The 26,374-nt window shown below is 37.7% G+C and overlaps 1 protein-coding gene across 8 annotated transcripts in view; it reads left to right on the top strand.

Annotated features, from left to right (window-relative positions):
* The window catches only part of LOC146720191 (uncharacterized), a 141,688-nt gene that overhangs the window by 94,623 nt on the left and 20,691 nt on the right, over positions 1–26,374 (top strand). For all 8 annotated transcript variants that reach the window (XM_085488947.1, XM_085488950.1, XM_085488944.1 and 5 more), the window contains one exon: positions 25,894–26,141. In XM_085488947.1, the coding sequence (XP_085345073.1) occupies positions 25,894–26,141 (248 nt within the window). The remainder of the gene's footprint in view (positions 1–25,893; positions 26,142–26,374) is intronic.

Below are 26,374 nucleotides of genomic sequence, written 5' to 3' on the forward strand. Positions count from 1 at the left end.
TACCATTATCTCTTGTAGAATCGATATATAACTTATATAATGCATCATAGATATTTTCCAAATTATATCTCAATACTTTAATGGCATCTATTCTACTCTCCCATCTTGTTTCAGATAATGGTTTTACTGTTAAACTAGGATGTTCGTTTTTTAAAACTTGCCATCGATGTGTTGAAGCCGAGAAAAATACATATATCTCTTGAACAATAGAGAAAAAATTTACAATTTTAAAGGAACTTTTTGCAGCATCATTAACAACTAAATTCAGACTATGTGCTGCGCAAGGCACAAAAAAAGCTCTAGGATTTAAGTCTAAAATTTGTTTTTGAAGGCCATTATGCTTCCCCTTCATATTGGCACCGTTATCGTATCCTTGACCTCGCATATCATTTATTTCAATATTGTGATTCTTTAAAAAATTGACTATAAACGTCGTTAATCCTTTGCCAGTTGTGTCAGTAACTGGACAAAATCCTAAAAAATGTTCTCTTATTTCTACTAATTTTGTTTTTTCGTTTAAAGAAACAAATCGAACAACTATTGTTATTTGTTCTTCATGGCTTATGTCAGGTGTACAGTCTAAAATTATAGCATAATATTTGCAGGACTTTAAAGAGTGTATAATAGTTTTTTTTATTTTTTCGCCTAATAAGAAAATTATTTCATTTTGAATGTGGATTCCTAAATAATGAGGCATAATTTTATTGTTATTTTCGATACGATTAATGTGTTCGGCCATAATGCTATCAAACTGGGATATACTTTCAATTAATTTAAGAAAGTTACCATTACCTTCTTGGAACAATGTATTATTGTGTCCTCTTAATGCTAAATTTTGTCCTGCTAAAAACTGAATCGCATAAATAATTCTTTCAATTACAGAAATCCATCGCTTTCTTTCTAACTTAATTAACTTTTCATTTTCGGCATCCACGGTTCTTCCACTTTCAATTGATTTTTTTAAATCAATTAATGATTTTAAACTGCTAAAGTGACTTTTACTTTTTTCATGTCTTTCTATAGTCTGGGATAAATGTCTCCAGTCGTTGTAACCGTTAGCTTCGTTAAAAGCATTTATATTATTATTAAATAGTTTACAGCAATAACAGTACCGAATTCTTGGATTTTGAATACAGTAACCACGTTCTAGGAATTATTTCATTATTACTAAGTTTTTTTCTAAAATATTTTGCGGAAAAAGATCTATTATTATTATCTAATGGAAAATTAAAATCTATAAGTTGCACTGGTCCTATTTCAATTAGACTCATTTTAATTTTGTCTGTTAATATTGTAGGCCAAAGACCGGGATCTTTCAATTTGTCTTCTTGGTCAAATCCAGATTCAACAACGACAGTAAGGTTATTTGACACCTCTTTATGAAGTTTTAAAGAAAAATTTTCTTTCTCAGCTAATGATGACGATGAACCTAGTTCACTAGTAATATCAGTTTCTTTTCTTTCTTCTGGTTCCATGTCAGGGATCAAATTGGTTGATGTCGAAGGTGTTGATTGAAAAAAAAGTTTTAAAGAACTTGTTTTTCTTACTTTTTCGTCTTTTTCTAATTTTCTTTTCCGATATTGGGCTCCAGATAATTTTTTTCGATTGTCAGACATCTATAGTATTTAATCAATATTTAACATAATCGTATAATATAGACATAGACTAATGTAATTATTAAAATTTTTTGACAATATTTACATATAAAAATAAAATGCGAAGTTTTGTAAGCTTAAAAAATTTTAAATAATCTATAATAAGTAATTAAATAATAAAAAAAGTTTAAACAACTTACCTTGGATTGGATTGTTAGACAAGCGAAAAATTACTGCGAAAAACTATATGAAAATAAATATATCGTTCACTTTCAAAGTTTACTCACTGCACAAAATTTGGATATATTTATATATATATAATATTAGTAGTTCACTTTGTTTACGTATACGCACAGATGCGTTCTTAGAATTTGCTCTTTCTCTCTGGACGAGACGAGACCGCAAACAATAGAAGAATGCACGGAGAGACTAACTTTCAACTGTTTGCCCCTCCAAGTATCTTAAACAATTGAAAGCTAATTCTTCGTCTGTTCTTTTTAAATACCTTATTTTTAGATAGAGAAAGAAAGAGAGAGAAATACATTTACTAACTGCACGTCTGTATCGAAATTATATATAAATTATATTAAATTGTATCAAATTATACAGTAAAGACAGAATATATTTATCTGTCTGTTGATTCTCCTCGTAAGACGATAGTATTGGCAACAATAATTTTAGTTAAATGTTTACAAGGACTCAATAAAAAAGTTTTTTTAATAAACAATTTTCTAAGAGGTAGGACTTGTTTTTGAACAAATTTTCATGAGTGTGCCGCCCCCTTAAACGTGGCGCCCGTGTGTCCTGCACTTTTTGCACACCCGGGTTGGAACGCCTCTGCTCGGACTGTACATCAACATTCAGTACTGACTGTTGACAAGCGGGTTCAATTATATGAACATTTTGGCGAATGACAACTCTTCGTGTTCTTGCTTTCCATAAGCGATAAGACTTTTGTTGTTTCAAATCTAACCAGAACTTATTTTTTTTATTTTTGTGCAAATTTGTTACGCGGTTGATCTTTTATTAAGGCGTATGTCTTGCTGCCAAAGATACGTAGAAAACTAATATTAGGTTTTGTATCATACTAAACTTCCCAAGGTGTGCGTCCATTAAGCCGATCTAGTAACAGGATATTTTGAATAAGTGCTGCCGTGTTTGGTGCTTTATCTTACAGATTTAAGGGTAATTCTGCTGCGGCTAGTATTGTGCGTGCCATTTCCACAATTGTTCTATTTTGACGTTCTATTCGATTATTCTGTTCAGGACAATATTCTGTTAAGAATTCCTGTACGATGCTGTGTTTGCGCATGACTTGTTTAAAATTCTTTGATTTAAATTCCTTGGCATTGTCTGATAATAATTTGTCCTTTGTGAATACTGCCTTAGCATTACGGCTTGTTGCTGCTCTAATGCTAAAAAGATTTTATGTAATTTCAGGAATAAATAGTACATTATGTAGCGTGTGATTTTCTAATTGTCCATTCACTATTGACTTCGTGTTGATTTGACCTATGCCTTGAGCACTGATTTGATTTCCAAATCTGATAAATTTATTTTTTGCAAGTGGCTCAAATGTTGCAAACCATTCTTTACGTAAAGTTATGTGATAACTTGCATCACTATCCGCTAACCAGATGTCATTCCTATTAGATATGATTAAGCATTAAGCTGTGAAAGCATATGATTCCTTCGTTGAAACAGTTACATTTGTTTGATTGTCGTTGTGAACTTTTCCTCTGGTGTTGCATTCAGACCGTTTGTGTCCATACTTTCCACATCCGTGACATCTGTTCTTAAACTTATTCTGATTGTTTTAATTTTTATTTTGATACTTCTTAAGATTGTTATTAATATTTTGACGACGTTTACCTTTACTATATGTATAAAGCATTACCGTCAGTATCATCAAGATACAATCCAGCCATTTCTTTGTTCAACAATTCTTCTTTCATAAGCAAATCACTTCGTAGCAGCAAATTTTCCATTGTTTGCTTTTGCTCAGTATAGAATCCCATGCTGAAATTAAGTTTTTGAAAGATGATGGTAAGCTATGCAGAACCTTTGTTACGAGCGTGACCTCTTCTTGCTTATGAGTAAGTTTTTTTAAGTTGTCATGCCATCTCCTCGATTTTTGTGACATGTTGCGCAACGGTACTATCATTATCCATTTTATATTCAAAGAACTTTTGTAACAATAAATATTTTGACGTCGCGTTTTTTTAATTCGTACAGTGACTTGAGCCGAGCCCACATTTCAGCAATAGTTTTCAAATTCATTACTTGCTTTAGTTGAGCCGATTCCAGTGACAAATCAATATAAAACCGGGACTTTTTATCCAGCTTGTCCCGTTCTGCTGTTCCTGCATCTGGGCTTTTTCTTGAGCCGTCTACTATGTCCAGTAATCCATGGTATTAAAGGAAGCCCATAATTTAAAACTTTCATACAAAATCGTAACCATTAAACTTGCTGACCATTAACTTGTCCATTTTTCTTTTCTTTTACAAACAGTACAAAAGAACCACAAGTTCGCTTGCAGTACAGATACAAATGGTACAAAATACTTATTAATTATACTGATATGCTGGGCCCATAACTTGTTAGAGTGCACGTCTTTATTACGCGGGCAAATCAGAAAATACAATAACTTGTAAGAACAGGTTAGGACGCGCAATAAAGACGTGCACTCTAACAAGTTATGGGCCCAGCATATCAGTATAATTAATAAGTATTTTGTACCATTTGTATCTGTACTGCAAGTGTTAACTTTGTTGATTTGATAGAATCGAGACGGTGTGAGTAAGAAGACAGCAATAAACGTAGAGTAACAACAGAAATAGATTGATTTGTTAAGTATTCCGTTCGTATTGCCCGCTCCCTCTTTTTTTATGTGTGACACCTATAGATGGCATTATTTTTCATTACACATTGCGCGCCATTATTATGTTAGTCTAGATACTTATCTAAAAAGCAGTCTGAATTAAAACTCACTCAGCGCCTCGGTTCAATAAGGTACTAAATACTGTCATGGCGTTGTTTTTTTTACAATATTCACAACGAGACATTTAAAGTATAAAATAAAATATGATTTTATATATAATTTTATATAATATAAATCATATCACTGAATACAAAAAATTACTTATAGGATAGAATAAATATCCACTTGTCAAATTACTCTCACTGTTCACCATTATTACCGGCAGAATCCAGCGTTTAGTACCTAATTGAACATTCCGAGGCGCTTCAGATCATATAGTCTATGCAGTTAGTATATAAATCAGTGATTTACACTCTTCTTCTCGCTTCTTGTAGTCTTACTCTTCTTCGTATAAACCTTTACGCATCCAATTTTTCCATTCTGCAACTAGTACTGTATGCAGCGCTGTGTCATTTGACTGAGTTGGCTCTGTTTTCACTTTTCTCTTCGACATCTTTAATTACATATATATATATATATATATCTTAAATTCTTCTACAATCACTCTAAGATGTGACTTCTTTGAGCACAAAAAACGTTATGAAGCAGAGAAGTATAGGTTGGGGAAAAAAATTACTCTTAAGATTGTGGCACCACGCTGCGTGGAAGACGGTATTACTTGTATAATCGCGAGAACGAGAATATAATAATTGTTAATTCTCACAATGTAAAATGTTACTTATAACGTTATAATTGTTAATTTTACAACAAATGTTTGGGTAGAAAGAACAAGAGAGGAAAGGCAATAGGAGGAATAATTATGGGTATAAAAAAAGAAATAGCAGAGAAGGGAAGAAAGATGGAGCCGGACAAGGAGGGTTTTATGGTAGGGAGAGTGAAGATAGAGGGGGAGAGATGGAAGGTAGTAGGAGTTTATGTAAGAGAAGGAATGGAGGAAGCGAGTAAAGAGATGGAGCAGTGGACGGAGGAGAAGAAAGAAGGAGTATACACGTTAACAGGACAAGATTTTAATGCGAGGAAAAGAAGGGGGTAATGAGAAGAGAGGAGAGATCAGGAGAGAAGGAAGTATGGGAAAATAGAAAAAGGTCGAAGGACAAAGTAATCAACGCAGAGGAAAGGAAACTGCTAGAATTTTTGGGAAAAAGAGGTTGGAGTCTATTAAGGGGAGGTTCTGGTCCAAAAGCCCGAAAATTAACGTAATTTCAGGAATTTTTTTTGAGCAAACGTAAATCTTTTTTGAAAAAACTGTTTGTGGCATTTATTAGTACATATTTGACGAATCATACAAAATTTTGTCGAGCAAAAATAATTAAAAATGGTGGCTCCAGCCCTCACTGAAGAAAGCCGTGCGCGGCGATAGTGAATGTGCGCGCAGCACTCTACAGCCCTGCCAAGTGATTTGAAACGAAAAAACGAAAAATATTCTTAAACTAGATGAAATTCAGGGGGCCTTATAAATTTCCATTTTAAAAAACTCTTTAAAAAAAAATGGCCATTTGAAAAAAAAACCTGTTTTGCTTATTTTTTTTTTGGCTTTAACGTTAAAAAAAATATTAAAAAATTTTTTTTTGAATAAAACGCTTCCTGAAGGCCCCCTAAATTAAATAAGCTTTAATTTGAGCCGTCAAACATCGAAATCGGTTCAGTCGTTGAAGCGGAATCGTGCTGCGCGCGCAAAAAAAAGGTGTTTCGAGAAAAACGCGTTTAAAGTTTGACGAAGAAAAAATCTTATGTAATGTTTGTTAGATATGAAAATATTCTTTTGCCCACACATTTTCAAGACCCAAAGAATGAAAATAAAGCAACAAAAAAAAATTTCTTTTTGATCGATTTTGACCAGAACCTCCCCTTAAATGGGGACACAAAAGGAAACGAGGAGAGGGAATGGATGTTTACAGGAGGAAGAGGGAACACGGTAATAGATTATGTATTAGGGAATGACGACAGCGGAGAAAAGGTGAGAAGACTAAGGGTAAGAGATAAGGTGGATTCAGATCATCATCCAGTAGAGGTAGAGATAAAAAGAAGGCAGGGAGAGAGAGGAGAAAGCATCAAGGAGGGATAAGAAAGGGAATATGGAACGAAGAAGGACGCAGGATATTTGAAGGGAAAGTAAGAGAAATGGGAGTAAGAGAAGAATAGATGGAAAGAGAGTGAGAGAGAGTGGAGAAGCTAAAGGAAGCGATGAGTAATGGAGTTAAGTAAAGGGAAAGAAGAGAAGAGAGGATGATGTGATGAGGAGTGTAGAGAGGAGAAAAGGGAGGTAAGAAAGGAGCTGAGGAGGTGGAGGAAGGAAGGAGGAGAAGGTGATGAATACAGGAAAAGAAGAGGAGAATACAAGATGTGTGAAAGAAAGAAAAAAGAAGAAAATGAAAAGTGAGAAAGGCAGCACAGGTAAAAAGAGGAGGTGTGGGGAATAGTGAATAGGGAAAGGAGAGGGAGAAGAGAGGGAAAGGGAGAGAGAGGGGGGGAGGGAGAGAGAGGAGGGAAGCAAGAAAGAGGAGGAAGAGGAGGAGGAGGAGGAGCAGAAAATAGGGAGAGAGGAAATGATAGAGGCGAGAAAGAAACTGAAAGAAGGAAAAGCGGCAGGGATAGATAAGATTTCGAATGAGATATGAAAGTATGAAGGAGGGAATTTAGAGAAGTGGACACTGGAGTTTTGCAACAAGATTTGGAAAGACGAGGGATGGCCGCAGAGATAGAAGGAAGGGGTGATAGTACCGATAGTGAAGAAAGGGGAAGGAAAAGAGGTAGAGGACTACAGAAGAGTGACTCTGATGCCGACAATGTATAAAATATATACGATGATACTAGCGGAAAGGTTGAGGAAAGAAGTAGAGGGAAAAGGTATAGTGCCGAAGCCGAAAAATCAGACGGGGTTCAGGAGAAGAATGGAGGATACGATATTTATGTATTAAATTATGTGATAAATAGACAATTGGAGAGAAAAAGATGACTGCTATGTTTGTGGACCTGAAGGCAGCGGTTGATTCAGTGGAAAGAGGGAAATTAATAGAGGCAATGAGAGAGAGGGGGGGGAGAGGGAGGGAGAAAGTGGGAGGGGGGAGAGAGAGGGCGGAGAGAGAGGGGGGAGATAAGGAAAGAACTAAGAAGAAGGATGAAGGAAGTGCTGAAGAAGATGAATTGTAGGATAAAGGTAGGGAAGGAAATAGGGGAGAAATTTTGGATAGAAAAAGGAGTAAGACAGGGATGCCCATTAAGTCCAATTCTTTTTAATATTTTGACAACGGATTTAAAGGAAAAAATGAGGAATGTGAGGAGAGGTGGAGTAAGGATAGGTGGAAAGAGAATATACACATTAGCTTACGCGGATGATATGGTGTTGATGGCAGAGGAGGAAGAAGAACTGAAAATTATGATAGAAAGATTGGAGGAATATTTGGAGCAGAAGAAGCTAGAATTGAATGCAAAGAAGATGAAGATAATGAGGTTTAGGAGAAGGGGAGGAAAATGGAAAAAAAGGCAATGGAGATGAGGGGGGAGAAAATGGAGGAATTTATGTACCTGGGATATAGACTACAGAGGAATGAAGGACAGGAAGGGCAGGTAAAAGAAAAGGTGAGGAGAGCGGCAGCGATTATGGGGCAGGTATGGGAAATAGGGAAAAGAAGATTTGGAAAAGATTGGGGGAGAAGATTATGGTTATTTGACAAATTGATGTGGACAGTGATGAGCTATAGGGTGAAAATATGGGGGTGGAAGAAGAGAGAGGGAATGGAGAGGATGAAGGAAAAGTACTTGAGGTGGACTTTAGGGGCGGAAGGAAGGACACTAGAATATATGGTGAGAGAAAAGCTACAAAGAGAGAAATTGAAGACAAGAGCCGGGAAGAGGGCTTGGAACTTTGACAAGAGAATGGAGGAAGGAAGAGAAAATGAATTAGCGAGGAAGTGTTGGGAGGAAATGAGAGAAAGGGCGAAAGAAGGAAAGGTAGGATCAGAATGGGAAAGGGAAAAGGAAGATTACTTCAGGAGAAGAGGACGGAAGATAGAGGAGATGAAGGAGAAGAGAGGAGAGGGAGAGAGATGGTTTGAGGAGTTAACAAGGAAGGATTTAGAGGGACAGAGGAGGAAGAGGAAGGAGAGAATAGAAAGGTTAGAATATAACAGATGGTACAAGGAAGTTAGAGGGGAAGGAATACCGGAATATTTAAGAAAGGATTGGGGAGAGGAAAGCAGATGGAGGAGAGTAGCGAGATTTAGATTAGGAAGTGAGATGTTAGAAAGTAGGTATTGAGAAGAGGAGAAGAAGAGGAAATGTAGAATATGTAGAGGAGAGGAAGAATCCTGGAAGCATGTGTGAGAGAAATGTGGGAAGGATGGAGAATGAAAAGGGTGGATGAGGGAGGTAGAAGAGGGGAAAGAGAGAGAGAAGGGAAAGGAAAGGGGAAGAGAGGGAAGAAGTAGATTCAAGAAAGAAGGAGGATGAATGGAGGAGTGAATACCACGAGGGGGGCAAAAGAGGGGAAGAGATGATGGTCAGTAGAAAAAGTAAGAGAAAACGGAAGTCCTGCGGCGTATGTGTGTGTGTATGGAGTTGGGTGGAAGCCAATAGGAGATGGCCTGGGCAACGGGCGACCCTGAGCGGAAGCTCAATCCCCTAGGATAGGTTAGGTTAAGTTAGTAATAAGTTAGGTTAGGTTAAGGTTAAAATTTAGCGGGTCGGGAATGGGCCTTCTGCCCATTTCCATCCCCGCATAACCCGAAGCCTCCCCCGAGGTGGAGGGTATGTGTTGAACACATTCCTGACGTAAAAAAAAAAAAAGGTTAAGGTTAAATTGTAAATGTTATGTTTTTTTGTTATAATTGAAAATTGTATATGTAAATTGTAACTCCAAGGGGAACAAATAAATTTTACTACTACTACTACTACTACTACTACTACTACTACTACTACTACTACTACTACTACTACTACTACTACTACTACTACTGCTACTACTGCTGCTACTACTGCTGCTACTACTGCTGCTACTGTTACTTCTATAACGAATGTTTGACAGCTACCTGATTTATTAATATAAAAGACAATATAATATAATTTTTATTATTTTAATTTGGTAATAATATTGCCAATTCTTTTTAAAACTAATAATGTATAAATATTTAAATACGATATGTTCCGACTCAAAAATAAAAAAGGTTTTATTATCTTTTATACATATATCTTAGATTATCGGATTTCAGAAGAGACTGGATCAATTAAATGTCCAATAGTTTTAATCGATAGTTTTATAAATATTTTTATTTTTCTTGTTTATTTGGTTTACATATCCTAAAGAAAAAAAACATTACGATTAAAAGTTACAATATACAAATAAGATACATTACGTTCACTTTGAGCACAATATATTTTCACAATTTTTAACACAAAATTCCTTTAGTAATGTATATATTATGTATCAATCTTAATGGAAACAATACAAAGTCAGTAATTTAATTTATAAATTATCCTTGATTTTTATTGATTAACTAGCTGTCCCCGGCCACGCGTTGTTATGGCTCAGTTTGATTAAATGAAAAAGAAAGAAAAGAGAAAACACGTTTCTAATATGTTTAATTTCACAATGCTTGAGGGTATACAATATTTTTTGTTGTTCCATTATCTGTGCAGATATAGAGATTGTCTGGTTTGCCGACTCTAGAACACGCAACATATAATTGTCCATGTAAGAAGCAATCTTTTTGTAGATCTAAACCGCACAATTCTAAAGATTAGCCCTGAGCTTTGTTGATAGTGATTGCAAACGCCAATCAAATTGGGAATTGCACTCTCTTAAATTGAAATGGTATATCCGTTGAAATCATAGGAATGCGAGGAATGAGGACATCTTTACCTTTGAAAGGTCCTGTCAAAATTGTTGTTTCTATGACGTTGCTCATTAATTTTTTTACTGCAACCCGCGTGCCGTTGCAAAGCTTTGGCTAGTTGATATTTCGCAACATTATGATTGGCACGCCGATTTTCAATTGCAGTACGTGCGGTGATATCCCTGGTAGATCTAGTAAATTCAAAAATTTGGTTGGATAATGAACCGCTTCATCTGCTTCCACAACAGTGTCGACAGACTTGTATGTGAATGTGACTACCTCACTTTGAATGTTATACTGAATAATATTGTTAAGTTCGTAAACGTCTTTGTTCTTGGCTGCAAGAATATCTCGTTCACTCAGCCAATCGTGATTCTTATAATTGCTTTGAATATTGGGAAATATTTGTTCAACTAGATCTTTTGACGTCACCAAATTGCAGAAGTTATGAGGCAATGAAATTTGTTTTGAGGTCAGATTAACCGGCACCTTTCCGTTTCCAATTTCCAGCAATTGATGTGAGAATATTTCAGCTGATCGATCGTTTTGCAGCTGGATACGCATATTTGTAGTTAATTTCAACGTCTTTACGTGTTGCCAGAAAGTAGAATATTTTAGGCAAGCATTTATTTTGTCCGCTGGTGTCGATCGAGGAATTAGAGGTAATGTTTGCCTGAAATCTCCTGCAAGCAATATTAATGCGTTCCCAAATGGTTTGATGTTCCCACGCAAATCTTGCAATGATCGATCGAGAGCCTCAAGTAATTTTTTGTGCGCCATCGTGCATTCATTCCAAACAATAAGTTTGCATTTCTGCAATACTTTTCTCATACCGGATGCTTTGGAAATGTTGTACGTGGGAGTTACAATGAATTGCATGTTTAATGGCAATTTCAAAGCGGAATGAGCAGTTCTTCCACCTGGTAGCAATGTCGCAGCTATTCCGGACGACGCAAGAGCTAGGGCTATGTCATTTTGAGATCGAATTGCTGCCAAAATCAATCTAATCAGGAACGTTTTACCAGTTTCTCCTGGCGCATCTAAGAAGAAGATATTTCCAACCCCGTTATTGACAGTTTGCATTATTTTATCGTAAATGCCTTTTTGTTCAAGCGTCAGCTCAGGAATATTTGATTGCACATACGACAATAGATCGCCCGTGTTGTAATTTTGCTCACGACGCAAATCTACATCAAACGAAGCAGCAGCAGATCGATTCGGTGATGGTATTCCCAATTGATTGAGAACTTTGTTCGAGATTTGTAAGCACAAATCTTCAATTATTATCAACGCTTTGTTGTACATTTCTGCGGTGAAATCCATGTTAATATTTAAATTTTCCGTGCGTATTCGACGGAAAATATCTTCATGTGCAATTTATATTTTTCCCGTAACTCTGTTGGAGATGAAGGAGAGCAGGCGGTCAATATGATTGCAAATAATGCATAAATTTGATTTGGATGTGACGTGTTGCATGCGTCATTAATGCATACATCCCAGTGTGAGTCGTTCTCCAATAAATTCAGAGCTTGACATGCACTGCGGAAAGTGGCATGTGTAACGCCATTAACAATTCTCAATGGCTGGAAAGACGTTAGACCGCGCACATTTACTAACATCATGCGAAGAAAGAAGCATTCATCTTGATTGAGATGCACGGTGTACAGTCTGCCTATGGTAGTTTCTTTGAATATGTTAGGTTGTCCGTCGACTCGCTCTCTTCGTTTGCGTCGTTCAAATGATTTGCTACTCGCATTCCATGTGTAATACGTAGGTACTTCCGAATACAGTAGTGTTTTCGCAAACGCGTCATTACACATAACGTAAAGAAAGCAGTTAACGTTGTAGCTGGTGGATTGAGGGCTATTTGTTGCACATTTGCAGGTGTGAAATAAACGCGTTGTCCATTTTCTAGATGTACTGCTAAGTGAACAACAGCTGGACTTCGTTCATGTATGGAAAATGAAAGAATTCGCCATACAGCTTCATTGCTGCTTATGTATCTTCCAGCCTGATACTGTGCGATTTTATCGATATGTATGACCGCATTCCTCTCACTTTCTAGTTGCACACCAAAAACTGCCATGTCGCTGCCTTTATTCACGTACTTACAAATGTATTTGATCGATTTAACGGAGTTACAGTATTCCACGTTTATGTGCGTTTTGTATGTTTTTGATAGCAAAGGCAAATATGAAACAACCCACCGGTTATCTACTTCGATGTCATCAAATCGCATTTGTATGGTTGCTACTTTACCGCCATCTTCTGCTGATCTTCTTCTGTATAAAGAATATCCATCGTTTCCTGTAACTCTGTTAGATACTAATGCTCGAGGATATCGCTTACATTTTCCGTCTATCATGCATGGTGAATTTGGATTCAGTGTACCGCAAGGTCCATGTATCATATTTTTTGTCACAACTTCATGCAAATCCTTATCGACGTTGGCATTGGGTATTTCAGCGCATATTACATCGTCGATTTCGTTTAAGGTAATTTTGTTATAGAGCCAGATTAGTATATGTGCGTGTGGCAATCCTCTCTTTTGCCATTCTACTGAGTACATACAGCAGTGCACAGACCCAAACACTTCACGTTTTACCATGAAATTCATCAACGATTTCAGCTTCTGTCTGAAAACACGTGCTGTGATGTCGTGCCTATCTATCGGCGATTGCTCAGGAAGTAAGAGCTGTTGTATATCGTTTCAAGCTAGATTGCATGTAAATGTAATGAATAGGTCTGGACGCCCGTAGTGACGAACATACGCAATTGCATCTTGAGCGTACTCATGTATATGACGTGGACTGCCTGTATATGAAAATGGCAAAATCGTTAGTCTTCCAACGTTAGTTGTATTACCGTCATTTTCAACTGCATCTCGCAAATGAACGTATTCTTCAAAGCAAAGTTTGGTCTGATTCAAACGGATGAATATTAAACGTTCTGTTTCGATTTTTGCATACATATCTACGATGTATTAGTGAAACAATTGACGGCATTTCAAAATGTGATTGTCCTCATTTTCTCGAATCATTAATCGGTATGAATAATAATTTATTACGCTGCATTTCTTATTTGTTTCTTCGCCACTGACTGGATTAATCATCTTAACGTTAAAGTGATATCCATCGGCACCATTCCAAAAAATGATTGGATATTGCAGGGCATCGTAGCATCGATGAGTTTCTGCAACTTTTGTCAATTGATCGTTTCTCCGATGAAGAACAATATCTCTAGGTTGGAATTGATCTCCGATTATAACAATTGCCACTTCGTATATAGTTGGAACATTGAATCTTCGCACATGTTTTCCAACAGGCGTTTTGTCAGCATGAATAACAATCTTGTGTGTATCAGATGGCATCATGTCAATTGCTATTTTGAACAAACGCACTAAATTGTTTTCCTTGTGAAGAAATTCTTGCAGTTGGGAAACGATGGACTTTTTTATGCCGGTATAAATTCCGCAGCGTACATTCAACTCATCATTGCTATCACCGATAAAATACATTTGTAGAAATTTATGTTGGCCATCTGGGAATGGAAGCAGGGAGCCGGCTTTATGATAAATTTGTCCTTTGACTTTGAAAGTTGACATGAATTGAGATGTTACGATTTCTGCGCCGAACGACGTCATTTGGAAGCATGAGTTGTATTTCCTGATGTTAGATAGAAAATGCTTTGATTCGGCAGTATATCCGGCAAGCAAAGTTTTTAATGGCTCTGGCGGTTCTCCAAGTTAAGGCAGTTTAATTTTTCCGGCGGCGCAACACATTCCTTTCGTTTCTCCATTAAATTTTTCCATTAGAGCCTTGCAATAAGGACACACTGTAGTCATAGTGCCGATGAGAACATGCCGGCTCAAACTATAATCATCAGCTGAGTTGTACTGGAATGCAAGGCGATTGTAATCGCGTGCTTGCTGAGCACGGAGTCGTGTTTGACGTTGATCTGCTGTTTCTCTTTGACATCTTTCAGCCACTTTCAGCTTGTCGCGTTCATTCTGTTGAAAACGAAGCAGATCTGAAGATGCAGAACGTGATTACCGTGATTGCAACCGTGCATCCTCAAGTCTAGCTGTACATCGCTCTGCTGCTTCCTCGGCCCGTATTTGAGCCATTCTTTGTCTATTTTACTCGTTTGCTGATGCCCGTTCTTCCTCAGTTTGATTTGCAATTACTCGTCGCACTGCTTCCGCTCCGCGAGTATGACGACCTAAGTTTGATTTTCTGCGAGGCATTATTTTGATAAACTAAAGCAGATGGATTGCACTAAAAAGGAAGAAAGAAAGTTATAACATAAATTGCAAAATATAAAAAAGGAAAAAACACGAACTAAAAAGCAGAGAAAAAAATACTAACAAAATATTTCAATTCAAACGCAGATCAATTGATACAGCTCAATTCCACTGCCAATTGCACTAAAAAATAAGAAAATATGTAAAAAAAGGAAATAAAAAAAGAATAAAATAAACTATACTCACGAGATAAACGCTATGATAAACGACAGGTCAATTCCAATGCAATGTCACACGAAATGGAATCGTAAAATATTTAGTATAGCGTGTTTTGCTTTTACGTACAACAGATACCGCACTTATTTACCTGTCACAGGTGAGACATCTATAGTAAGTATATATAAAAACACGCGCGTATTCGAATGTAACGTTGTGTCAAAATTTCAAAGCAATCGGTGAAGAACTGTCGGAGATTTGAGATTTTGAACAAACGAACATTTACATTTTTATTTATATAAATTATTATAGATAAATTTTTGAGAAAACAGATTTTGAGAGAACAGATTTTATGAGTATTAATCGGATAGTACATGGACATCTATTGAATATTTATCGGACATCTATTTCTAGACATCGAATATCCATTTTTGATGCAGAAAGGATCTATCTGATAAACATTTATAATACCTATATATGTTTGACATAACTTCAAACATTAGATATTCGAACTAACAAGTTCTTAAATTTATTCTGGATATACATATCTTAAATAATCTTGAATCTGAAAAGAGTCTAAGGTAAATTCAAAGTAGATCGAAAATCTTCGATTCTATTTCGAATATATCATAGACATAGAGGTTTTTAATATATATACACGCGCGTGCGTGCGTGCATAAAAAAATACTTCACCCAATAAAAATAATTAAATAATTAGTGATATAATATAAATTAAAATAATTTTATTCATAAAAGTCAAAATTTCATTTGTATAGAAATTAATCTCTAAAACACTTAAACAACTTTAAAAAATAGTGGAATCATCTTTCATATACAGAACAGCTTTTTGTTTTTTTCGATGTATATCTTCAAATATAAGAAAATGTTTATATACTTTACATTCAAGATCTTGAAAATAGGACGTCTTTAAAAATTTTTTTGTTTAACATTTGTAGCTAAAATTACAAAATTTTTACAGATATGATTTTTTAAAAGATTTTTCCGTTCTTTTAAACGAAAAAGTTGATTCTAATGGAAAAAAAGTTTAATAGTTTGAAAAAAATCAAATCAGTTTTAAGTAAATAAATGAAAAATTATATCCACTTTTAAATATCTGAAAAAATTCTCAAAAATATTTTAATATATGTACAATACAGTACCATAAAGAAAATTCTAGGATTGATCCACTCGTAAATTAATATTTTTCCGAAACAAAATAAGAATTTCAGTCAAATTTCAACTAAAAATTCAATATCTTTTTAATTCTAATTATTTACTACTATATAAATAATATATTTTTAACAAACAGTTATAATAAATAAACAATAATTTTGGAGTCTTTTTATATTTTTTTCTATTTTTTTTAACTCATTTATTTCTTCTTTTTCTTTGAAAATAAGTCTTGTTTCTTATTAAAAAAAAATTTTTTTTAATGAATTGATTGTTTGTAGAAATAATTGCATAATGTTTTAATGTGCCTGGAATTGTTTTGCTAATGCAGATCTTTCAAAAACTGATTTAATTTGCTGCGTATTCAATAATAAGTTGCGTAAGATAAATGACACTAGAGGCAAATAATTCTTTTAGAATCCAATCCGTAATGAGGTCATATCCAAGAGCCTTTTTTGTAATCTAATTTCTTAATAGCATTGAAACCTTCCAATTTTGGAAACTTTCTTCATTATTTCTACAGGATGAGTTCGTGCCTATAGACTGCATGAAACATTCTTTTTATGTTCTATTGAGCCTTTATAAGGGTGAGATGTGAATACCTTTCATAGATGCTCAGCAAAAGTTACGGCTTTCTCTGCATTATTTCGTATTTATTTTCTCAGCGTAGCGGAAGATAGGCTAAATTGCTGTTATAGGTTGCTTTAATTTTATTATAGCCTTCAATAAGGAATAGTCACAATGGCCGAAGCATCCTATTGCTGGAGGCACCTCTAGACACCATCGTTTTTTTCGTATATAAATTTCGTATATTTTTTAAATTCTTTTACTGAACGGTTTAAGCTGGTTTTTATTTGAGGATAACAGGTTATATAGATGTCACTGTTTCCTTAAGCGCCTTTTTCCGCAACTTTATCTAATATTTTTATTCAAATAAATTAACTTATTATCTATAGTTTCATACTACGAGGTAGAATCCCAAGCGGCTTTTTGTACTGAGGAATTTAAGTACTCCACAACTAACACCACATCTTCGAATTTCAGCGGTATTTTAGTATTGAGGGAAAAAGTTATGAGGTCTCAGAAATAATCCCAGTCGGTCTTTTTATTATGAAGCGTGCACTTTCTTGATTTGATGGATATTTTACTATCATCGTCATTGTTATAAAGACTAGAGAATGGTCCGAAGACAACTCTATACAGCTTTCACACTTAATAAAATTTGCAAAAATACCTTTGATTATACAGAAATCAATAAAAGACAGGTGTTTTTGATCTGTCTGATGGCCAGTAAGTCGAGTGTTCTAAAGAAACTACCCTTAGATCATTTTTTTAACGCAGAAGAAATCCTCAAGAAGATACCCTTAGTCCGCAATGACGAGACTGAGAACGTTATGTGGAGTTGGGGACATTCCCTTGTAACGGCGTAGCCGTTACTAACGCCTCGCGGGCCGATCACCCGCCCGCCACTTGAGGCTATGGCGCCTAAGGCGCCCCTAAGCACAAAATCACAACTGATACACGGGTCACCCTACCCCAGGGGCGCCCCACTACAACCCCCAGAGGCGCCCCACTACGACGCCGGCATTACCCCCACCACAGCCTCGAGGTAGAGTGGGGGAACCGCCGGCAGGGTATATAAGCCGGCTCGACGGATGAGCCGGCACCAGTCCTGCTCCAGACCTCCTAGCCAGGCAACGGGCTTCTCGTTGTTACGCCGGGTTTCCCGGTTTCTGGCCTCCTACCTTTAGTATCGGGCAACGGGTTTCTCGTTGTTACGCCGGGTTTCCCGGTTTCCGGTCTCTTCCTGTTACACGCCGGGCAACGGGTTTCTCGTTGTTACGCCGGGTTTCCCGGTTTCCGGTCTCTTCCTGTTACACGCCGGGCAACGGGTTTCTCGTTGTTACGCCGGGTTTCCCGGTTTCCGGTCTCTTCCTGTTACACGCCGGGCAACGGGTTTCTCGTTGTTACGCCGGGTTTCCCGGTTTCCGGTCTCTTCCTGTTACACGCCGGGCAACGGGTTTCTCGTTGTTACGCCGGGTTTCCCGGTTTCCGGTCTCTTCCCGTTACACGCCGGGCAACGGGTTTCTCGTTGTTACGCCGGGTTTCCCGGTTTCCGGTCTCTTCCTGTTACACGCCGGGCAACGGGTTTCTCGTTGTTACGCCGGGTTTCCCGGTTTCCGGTCTCTTCCTGTTACACGCCGGGCAACGGGTTTCTCGTTGTTACGCCGGGTTTCCCGGTTTCCGGTCTCTTCCCGTTACACGCCGGGCAACGGGTTTCTCGTTGTTACGCCGGGTTTCCCGGTTTCCGGTCTCTTCCTGCTATACACCGGGTGACGGGTTTCTCGTCATTACACCGGGTTTCCCGGTTTCCGGTCTCTTCCTGCTATACACCGGGTGACGGGTTTCTCGTCATTACACCGGGTTTCCCGGTTTCCGGTTTCTTCCTGCCATAGGCTATACGCCTCCGTACACCGTATCTCTATTATACCGGGTAATTTGTAAATCTTTTCCGGACACCGCTACAGGCTATAAGCCTCCTTATTTTGTATATACCGAGTAGTCAATAAGTTTCTCTATTTAGGGCTTTAAGCCAACAAACATTTCGTTTATACCGAGTAGTCAATAAGTTTCTCTATTTAGGGCTTTATGCCAACAAACATTTCGTTTATACCGAGTAGTCAATAAGTTTCTCTATTTAGGCTTTATGCCAACAATCATTTTGTTTACTTGTTTCTTTTTAAATAAACCAAAGTATTGTTAATAAGGAATAAGCGAGTCTGAATCTCCCCCTTCCTCCCGAATCCTGGAACCGGCGAGCCGATCCGCGGCGTCGGGAAAGGTGAACCGTTACATGGCGCCCGAACAGGGACCTGCCCAGTGGAGATCCCGACTCGCTTAAGCCTATCCAGATGCCCGCGTGGGTAAATCAATTATCAAAAACCGAAGCTATTGCCTTGGCCAAAAGACACGGAATCGATAGCCAAGGAACTTTAGACGAGGTCCGCCGACGCCTCCGCCGATTTGTCGGGCAAAACCCCGCGCTATTTCGAACTCACCTACCTGTGCCCACTATCAACGTCGAAATGGCCACCGGAAGCCCAACCAAAGACGAAGAGGCTACCACCCCGACACCTGTTGAACCAGCCAGGATCATGGACCAGATCCGAAAAGGGGGGTGCCACTTTGAGGGCAAGGACCCCCTGGCATTCCTCGAGCGTACGGAAGAGCTGTGCCTGGGCTACGGCTACACCGACGCCCAGATGCTGTTAGGGCTACCCGAACTCTTACGGGGAGACGCCCTGCTGTGGTATCGCAACATCCGCGATACCATAGCCAGCTGGGCCGACTTTCGCCAAGCTGTCCGCCAGCAATACCTGCCAAGCGGGTATGAGAGACAGATGAAAAGGACGATCCAGGGGCGTCAACAACGCCCTAAAGAGTCCTTCCAAAAGTACGCCACCGAGGTCCTGACCATGATGCGGCGCGCCGGGGGATATTCACCCCTAGACCAACTGGAACAGTTCTACGAAAACATAGATCCGGAGTACCAATTGTACATCCGTCGGGCGGACGTGCTCAGCGTCGGGGATCTGAGCATCCGAGCCACCGATTCGGCCGACCACGTGCGATCCGCCGTCTAGGGAGGGGGTAGTGTAACGGCGTAGCCGTTACTAACGCCTCGCGGGCCGATCACCCGCCCGCCACTTGAGGCTATGGCGCCTAAGGCGCCCCTAAGCACAAAATCACAACTGATACACGGGTCACCCTACCCCAGGGGCGCCCCACTACAACCCCCAGAGGCGCCCCACTACGACGCCGGCATTACCCCCACCACAGCCTCGAGGTAGAGTGGGGGAACCGCCGGCAGGGTATATAAGCCGGCTCGACGGATGAGCCGGCACCAGTCCTGCTCCAGACCTCCTAGCCAGGCAACGGGCTTCTCGTTGTTACGCCGGGTTTCCCGGTTTCTGGCCTCCTACCTTTAGTATCGGGCAACGGGTTTCTCGTTGTTACGCCGGGTTTCCCGGTTTCCGGTCTCTTCCTGTTACACGCCGGGCAACGGGTTTCTCGTTGTTACGCCGGGTTTCCCGGTTTCCGGTCTCTTCCTGTTACACGCCGGGCAACGGGTTTCTCGTTGTTACGCCGGGTTTCCCGGTTTCCGGTCTCTTCCTGTTACACGCCGGGCAACGGGTTTCTCGTTGTTACGCCGGGTTTCCCGGTTTCCGGTCTCTTCCTGTTACACGCCGGGCAACGGGTTTCTCGTTGTTACGCCGGGTTTCCCGGTTTCCGGTCTCTTCCCGTTACACGCCGGGCAACGGGTTTCTCGTTGTTACGCCGGGTTTCCCGGTTTCCGGTCTCTTCCTGCTATACACCGGGTGACGGGTTTCTCGTCATTACACCGGGTTTCCCGGTTTCCGGTCTCTTCCTGTTACACGCCGGGCAACGGGTTTCTCGTTGTTACGCCGGGTTTCCCGGTTTCCGGTCTCTTCCTGTTACACGCCGGGCAACGGGTTTCTCGTTGTTACGCCGGGTTTCCCGGTTTCCGGTCTCTTCCTGTTACACGCCGGGCAACGGGTTTCTCGTTGTTACGCCGGGTTTCCCGGTTTCCGGTCTCTTCCTGTTACACGCCGGGCAACGGGTTTCTCGTTGTTACGCCGGGTTTCCCGGTTTCCGGTCTCTTCCCGTTACACGCCGGGCAACGGGTTTCTCGTTGTTACGCCGGGTTTCCCGGTTTCCGGTCTCTTCCTGCTATACACCGGGTGACGGGTTTCTCGTCATTACACCGGGTTTCCCGGTTTCCGGTCTCTTCCTGCTATACACCGGGTGACGGGTTTCTCGTCATTACACCGGGTTTCCCGGTTTCCGGTTTCTTCCTGCCATAGGCTATACGCCTCCGTACACCGTATCTCTATTATACCGGGTAATTTGTAAATCTTTTCCGGACACCGCTACAGGCTATAAGCCTCCTTATTTTGTATATACCGAGTAGTCAATAAGTTTCTCTATTTAGGGCTTTAAGCCAACAAACATTTCGTTTATACCGAGTAGTCAATAAGTTTCTCTATTTAGGGCTTTATGCCAACAAACATTTCGTTTATACCGAGTAGTCAATAAGTTTCTCTATTTAGGCTTTATGCCAACAATCATTTTGTTTACTTGTTTCTTTTTAAATAAACCAAAGTATTGTTAATAAGGAATAAGCGAGTCTGAATCCCCCCCTTCCTCCCGAATCCTGGAACCGGCGAGCCGATCCGCGGCGTCGGGAAAGGTGAACCGTTACACCCTGACCCACTAAAACTTCTGCCTCCTCGACTATTGTTTGAATATCTCCCAAGAATTGCATTAGCATTACTTACGATCAAAGATAAATATGTCATTAATTAAGGGGCAGATCGATAAGTTAAAAAACAACAAGTATTTTACAAGATTCGACTTGGTTTCCGGATACTATCAGGTGGTAAATTCCATAGAAATAACATCATTAACTGTAACTACGAAAGAAATTACGAATTCTTGCGGGTGCCATTCGGCCTAACCAACGTGTCCGCCGTCTTCCAACGGCTATTGGACAAGATGCTGTATACTTTAAAGAATTTTTTATAGCATTTTTCTTTTTGAATAATGTTATTATATCATCTATGACACAATAAAGAAAGGAGTGGCACGATTACGCTAGATATTGAATACCTTTCCTACGCATCATTTAACTTTAAAATCAGAAAAAAATACGTTTTTTCAGACTCTGTAGAAAACCTAAAACAAGAGATTAGTGAACAAGGAATCCGACTAGTTCAAAACCAAATTAAGGCATATGGAAAGAGCTCGATCGGTAAAGTAGATACGACAGATTTTGGGGCTAGCAAGTTACTTCAAAAGATTTATCAAAAACTGTGACAATTGTAGAACCGTTGGTAAAGTCAAACAGCGTGTATCTTGGATGTGGAAAAATGTACAAAGGCATTCAATACTATCAAAAATAAGTTAACGATCCGGCTAGTATTAACAATATTCAATAAGCGTACCGAAGTACATAAAGACGTGAATGCGGTAGGAGTAGGAGTTATATGTTACAGGAAAAGGATGATAAAATGGTGATAGTGACCTATTTCAGACAAACTACTACGGATTAACGCTGTTATCACTCTTATGAGTTAGAAACGATGGAATATATGTTGGTCTTAAGATATTTTAGAATATACTTTAAGAATGAGATACAAAGTGGTGACCGATTATATTATTCGCTAACTAAAATTTGTTATCTCGCATTGACCGAATTGGTGACTTGAAATACAGGAATGCATCTTCGACGTCGAGTATAATGCCGGTACTAAAATAACACACGTAGACGCAGTCGTAACCCGATGTAACTCCCAATAGAAGGTAGGCATAATGAAGAGCGATTGGATATTAGTAGCTTAATTGCAAGATGAGCAACTATCGTGAATCCGGATTAGTAGCATCTCGCAGAAGGAAATACAATGCACGAAACGAAATATTATTTTGACGAGTATGTACTGAAGGATAATAAAGTAGTGTGGTAAAGTATACCAACGCTTAGATGATAAGATTGTAATGTAAATGGTACTGCGAGATGCACACATACATTGCAGGTTAAGTTACGATGACGCTGAGTATTTAGGCATTGGAAAGATGCTAGAATGCATAAAACGAAATTACTGGTTTAAGTATGAGACACTTTGTAATGAAGTATAATACATAAATGTCTGCTTGAACTGCACCTATTACAAGCATATGACTGACAAGAAGCAATGTAAATTAAATCTTATTAAAAAGGTGCTGGTACTATTTCACACCGCGCATATCGATTACATTGGCCTCTTCGAGACAAATCGTAAACAGAATAAATTTATTAGTATTAGATGACGTTTTTACCAAATTTACGTATTAGATGACGTTTTTACCAAATTTACATAACCAACAAGAAGCCAAAAGGCATGTTATGTCATAAAGATCTTAACCAATCTTATTTATTTATTTGAAATCTAACAAAAAAGACTTTAAGTGGTAGAGAATGTTTTTATGTCTCAGATTTTCCGCCTGTTTGCGATACCTATGGAATCACATGCTTAAATACCGTTGTTACAAGTTAATCAATGTGAGATGTACAAGACGATCGTATAGGCCCTAGTCACAATAACGACTAGGCGAGATCTATGTGATTAGGACAATTATTAAACAAATACAGAATGCTTTAAACATGACACATAACAAGAACATAAACCTGACACCGACCAAGGTACTCATTGGTTGTGAAGACAGGAATCCCGGAGGCGTCATTCCTGTCTCATATATAGAATACGGTGCACCAACTATACTTAGACGAACTACGTACTGGAATTAAAGCGCACATTGATTAAGAATAGCAGATACAAAAAGAACGCTATGACAAGAAAGGTCACCAAGTATCACAATGGTCATCTAGTATTAACACAAGTTGTCCAACAACGGGCAGCAGTAGAAAACTACATCCGAAATTTAAAGAAATTGTTTCGAATCCGCAAGATCCTTATTAACGATCTTAACAACGAAATCAAGGATATGAGAAGGATGCTAGCAAAATTGGATGGTTGCAGCTACTGTTGATCGAATGAAGCATTTGATTATGATTGAGGAAAGACAACGTATCACAGACTAGTCTTGATTGATTCAAAGAAGTCAATCTGAGTTAATACAAACTGGTCTCTAGCGACTCAACTGAATCGATTAGAGTCAATTAATACGGGCTCGTTCAGGACGGTATAACGGTATCTAGTTTATCCAATTATTAGGGGTCGATTTTAGGCCGCATATAGCATGCTGTTTAATCCAGACATTGGTAATATGGATTCCGTTGAGATTGATAAATAATCATAATTATATACTTGGCGGATGTCATAAAGAACATTGGAGAAGAGGTACAAAAACGAAATCTCATGATGTCTAAGAACAGACATCAGAACAAGACAGTCAATATGTAAGAAATTTGCAATACCGGTGTGTTAGAACAGCGCGTTGAAAGTCCCCTAACACTGTTGGATTGCCGTAACACTATATAAATCACTAGTATAGATTGGTAAATAGAAAAAAACTAAATAGTGTACATAAATCTAAAGAAAAGGATCATCTCATTTATATAGCATTCATCATTGCTCAATCTTGTCTATATTCTATGTAAATCATGACTAAACGACTATGAGCCATACATACTGCAAAATTTTTTTTTAATTATTGTATGTCAGTATTAAAATTGCTATATAGAGTGAGTTAAAAATATATTTTAAAAATTTGTGAGAGTGTTCTCTTACATAAAAGAGAATAACAAAGATGAACATATGGTCGTAAATGCTTTGTTATCGAAATAATGGACAAATCAACAGTATCAAATAACGATTTTTGTTTACAGCTAATTAAACACGAAAATTCGGGCTCTGCGAGTTGTTTGACTGTAACTCAGTAATTGTCCAATACTTGATTATTATATAATATCTTTTATTTAGCAAGTCATAAGCTACAACATATGAAAAAAGCAGCCAATTCCGCTGAAAGCCAAAATTCTATTATATTTGGTTCGGGATTCTTTACATTGACAATTATTGCGCGATATTGTGGTATAAACAAACGACGAAAATATAATAGTTTTTTTACGTAGAGATGACGTTCTAACACATGACTAATTTAAATCTGTGCTAACTTGTCCATCATTATCATGATATACACGGAGATTAGGTTTTCGGTGCCGCTTTAAAGGTTTAAATTTTTTATCATTTTATATAGTATAAATATCATCTTTGACAATAGGCAATGTGTGCTTTTCATCCAAGATTTCTATATTATCCCATATACGAATTCATTATTATTCAATCTATGATTCATGACAAGATATTACGATATTTTTAATATGGTTATGTTGTTTTTGGCAGCTCTAGTTTTAAAAAATTTTCTGTCTGATGTATAAGACATTATAATTCTGTAACATCTTATAAAGGATGTTAGTATGCAAATTATTAAGTAAAATATCCTTTTGTACCCGAATAAACTGGTCTCAATTTCACTATAAGGAAGTTTTATTTATAAATCACGGACTCTAAACTTTAAATTGTAACGAAATTGTTAAGACATACGAAATATTCAAATATAAAATATCTTTTAATTGTTATAAGAATTTATCACATTTATTATGTGTAGTTATAAATATTTTTATACATTTTATTAGTGTTTTAAATATGAACCTAACCAAATATTCATTCATTAATAAAATGTATTGAGAAAAAATTTAGGCAACATATTATCGAATCACTGTACATTATTTTATTATTGTATGAAATAATATTACAAGTTTTTTTTATTTTTGCAAGGGTAATTTTGTATATAATATCCTATATACGGAGGGTATATCTCGCAGATTGTGCCAACACTCATAAACAAATAGAACACAGGAAAGTATTTTATTATTTTGTAATTTTAGCAATAATTAATGATAAATATTAAAAAAGATCGACCAATTTGTGCGAGTATAAGCGACAAGAAAGAAGACAGCCTAATGTTACAATTGTTAGACACAATTAAATTTGATTATTAATCCCAATATTTTATCACCTTTAAAAATATTTGCGTTGTTTCTTTTCTACGAGTGATCACGTAACACTATTTTTTTGTCGTGCGCTTGTACTTGAGTGAATTAGCTGATCTTTTTTAATTAATTTATCATTAATTATATATTGCAAAAGTTACAAAATGATAAAGGACTTTTCTGTTCAGTTTACTGTGCTATCTGTTCAGTGTTAGCACAATCTTTACTAGACATCCTGTACACACGCACATGCACACACATTCTATGAAAAAAAATAATTTCTCGCTTATAAAAATTGCTGAAAATGTGTATTATTTTGCAGATAACAGCTTATGTTGCGATTCTGGCACATTATCAAAAGTCTGTGATGGATCTACAGCGGAAGCAGCAATCAGACATTTATCTGACACGGATCGAATCTTGCTGAAAAATTTGGACATCAGTCAATGCAGACCTAGACATTCTGGTCGATTTTTGACAATGCACAAGAGACGACGTAAGAGGCTTATTACTAGATCTTTGAATCAAGAGCCAGGCATGATAGACGATATTTTTAACGGGCTAGTACAGGTAATTTTTATTAAAATCAAATAAACATTTTTTCGTTTATTTCCAACAACAAATTAATTTTTGTTGGAGAAACATCTCTTAGGTCTTTTTTATTTATATTTAACAAATAAAAATTATTTTTAAATGTATATTTATTTAACATTATTTGTCTCTTTTTATTGATTTGTAACATTTTTTATCAGTTTTTTTTAATATATGTAAGTGAACTATTTTAATCACATTAATATTAAATA

This window comes from Nylanderia fulva, unplaced genomic scaffold (assembly GCF_048542155.1).
Source record: "Nylanderia fulva isolate GAGA-0341 unplaced genomic scaffold, ASM4854215v1 Scaffold75, whole genome shotgun sequence".
In the NCBI taxonomy this organism is placed as follows: domain Eukaryota; kingdom Metazoa; phylum Arthropoda; class Insecta; order Hymenoptera; family Formicidae; genus Nylanderia; species Nylanderia fulva.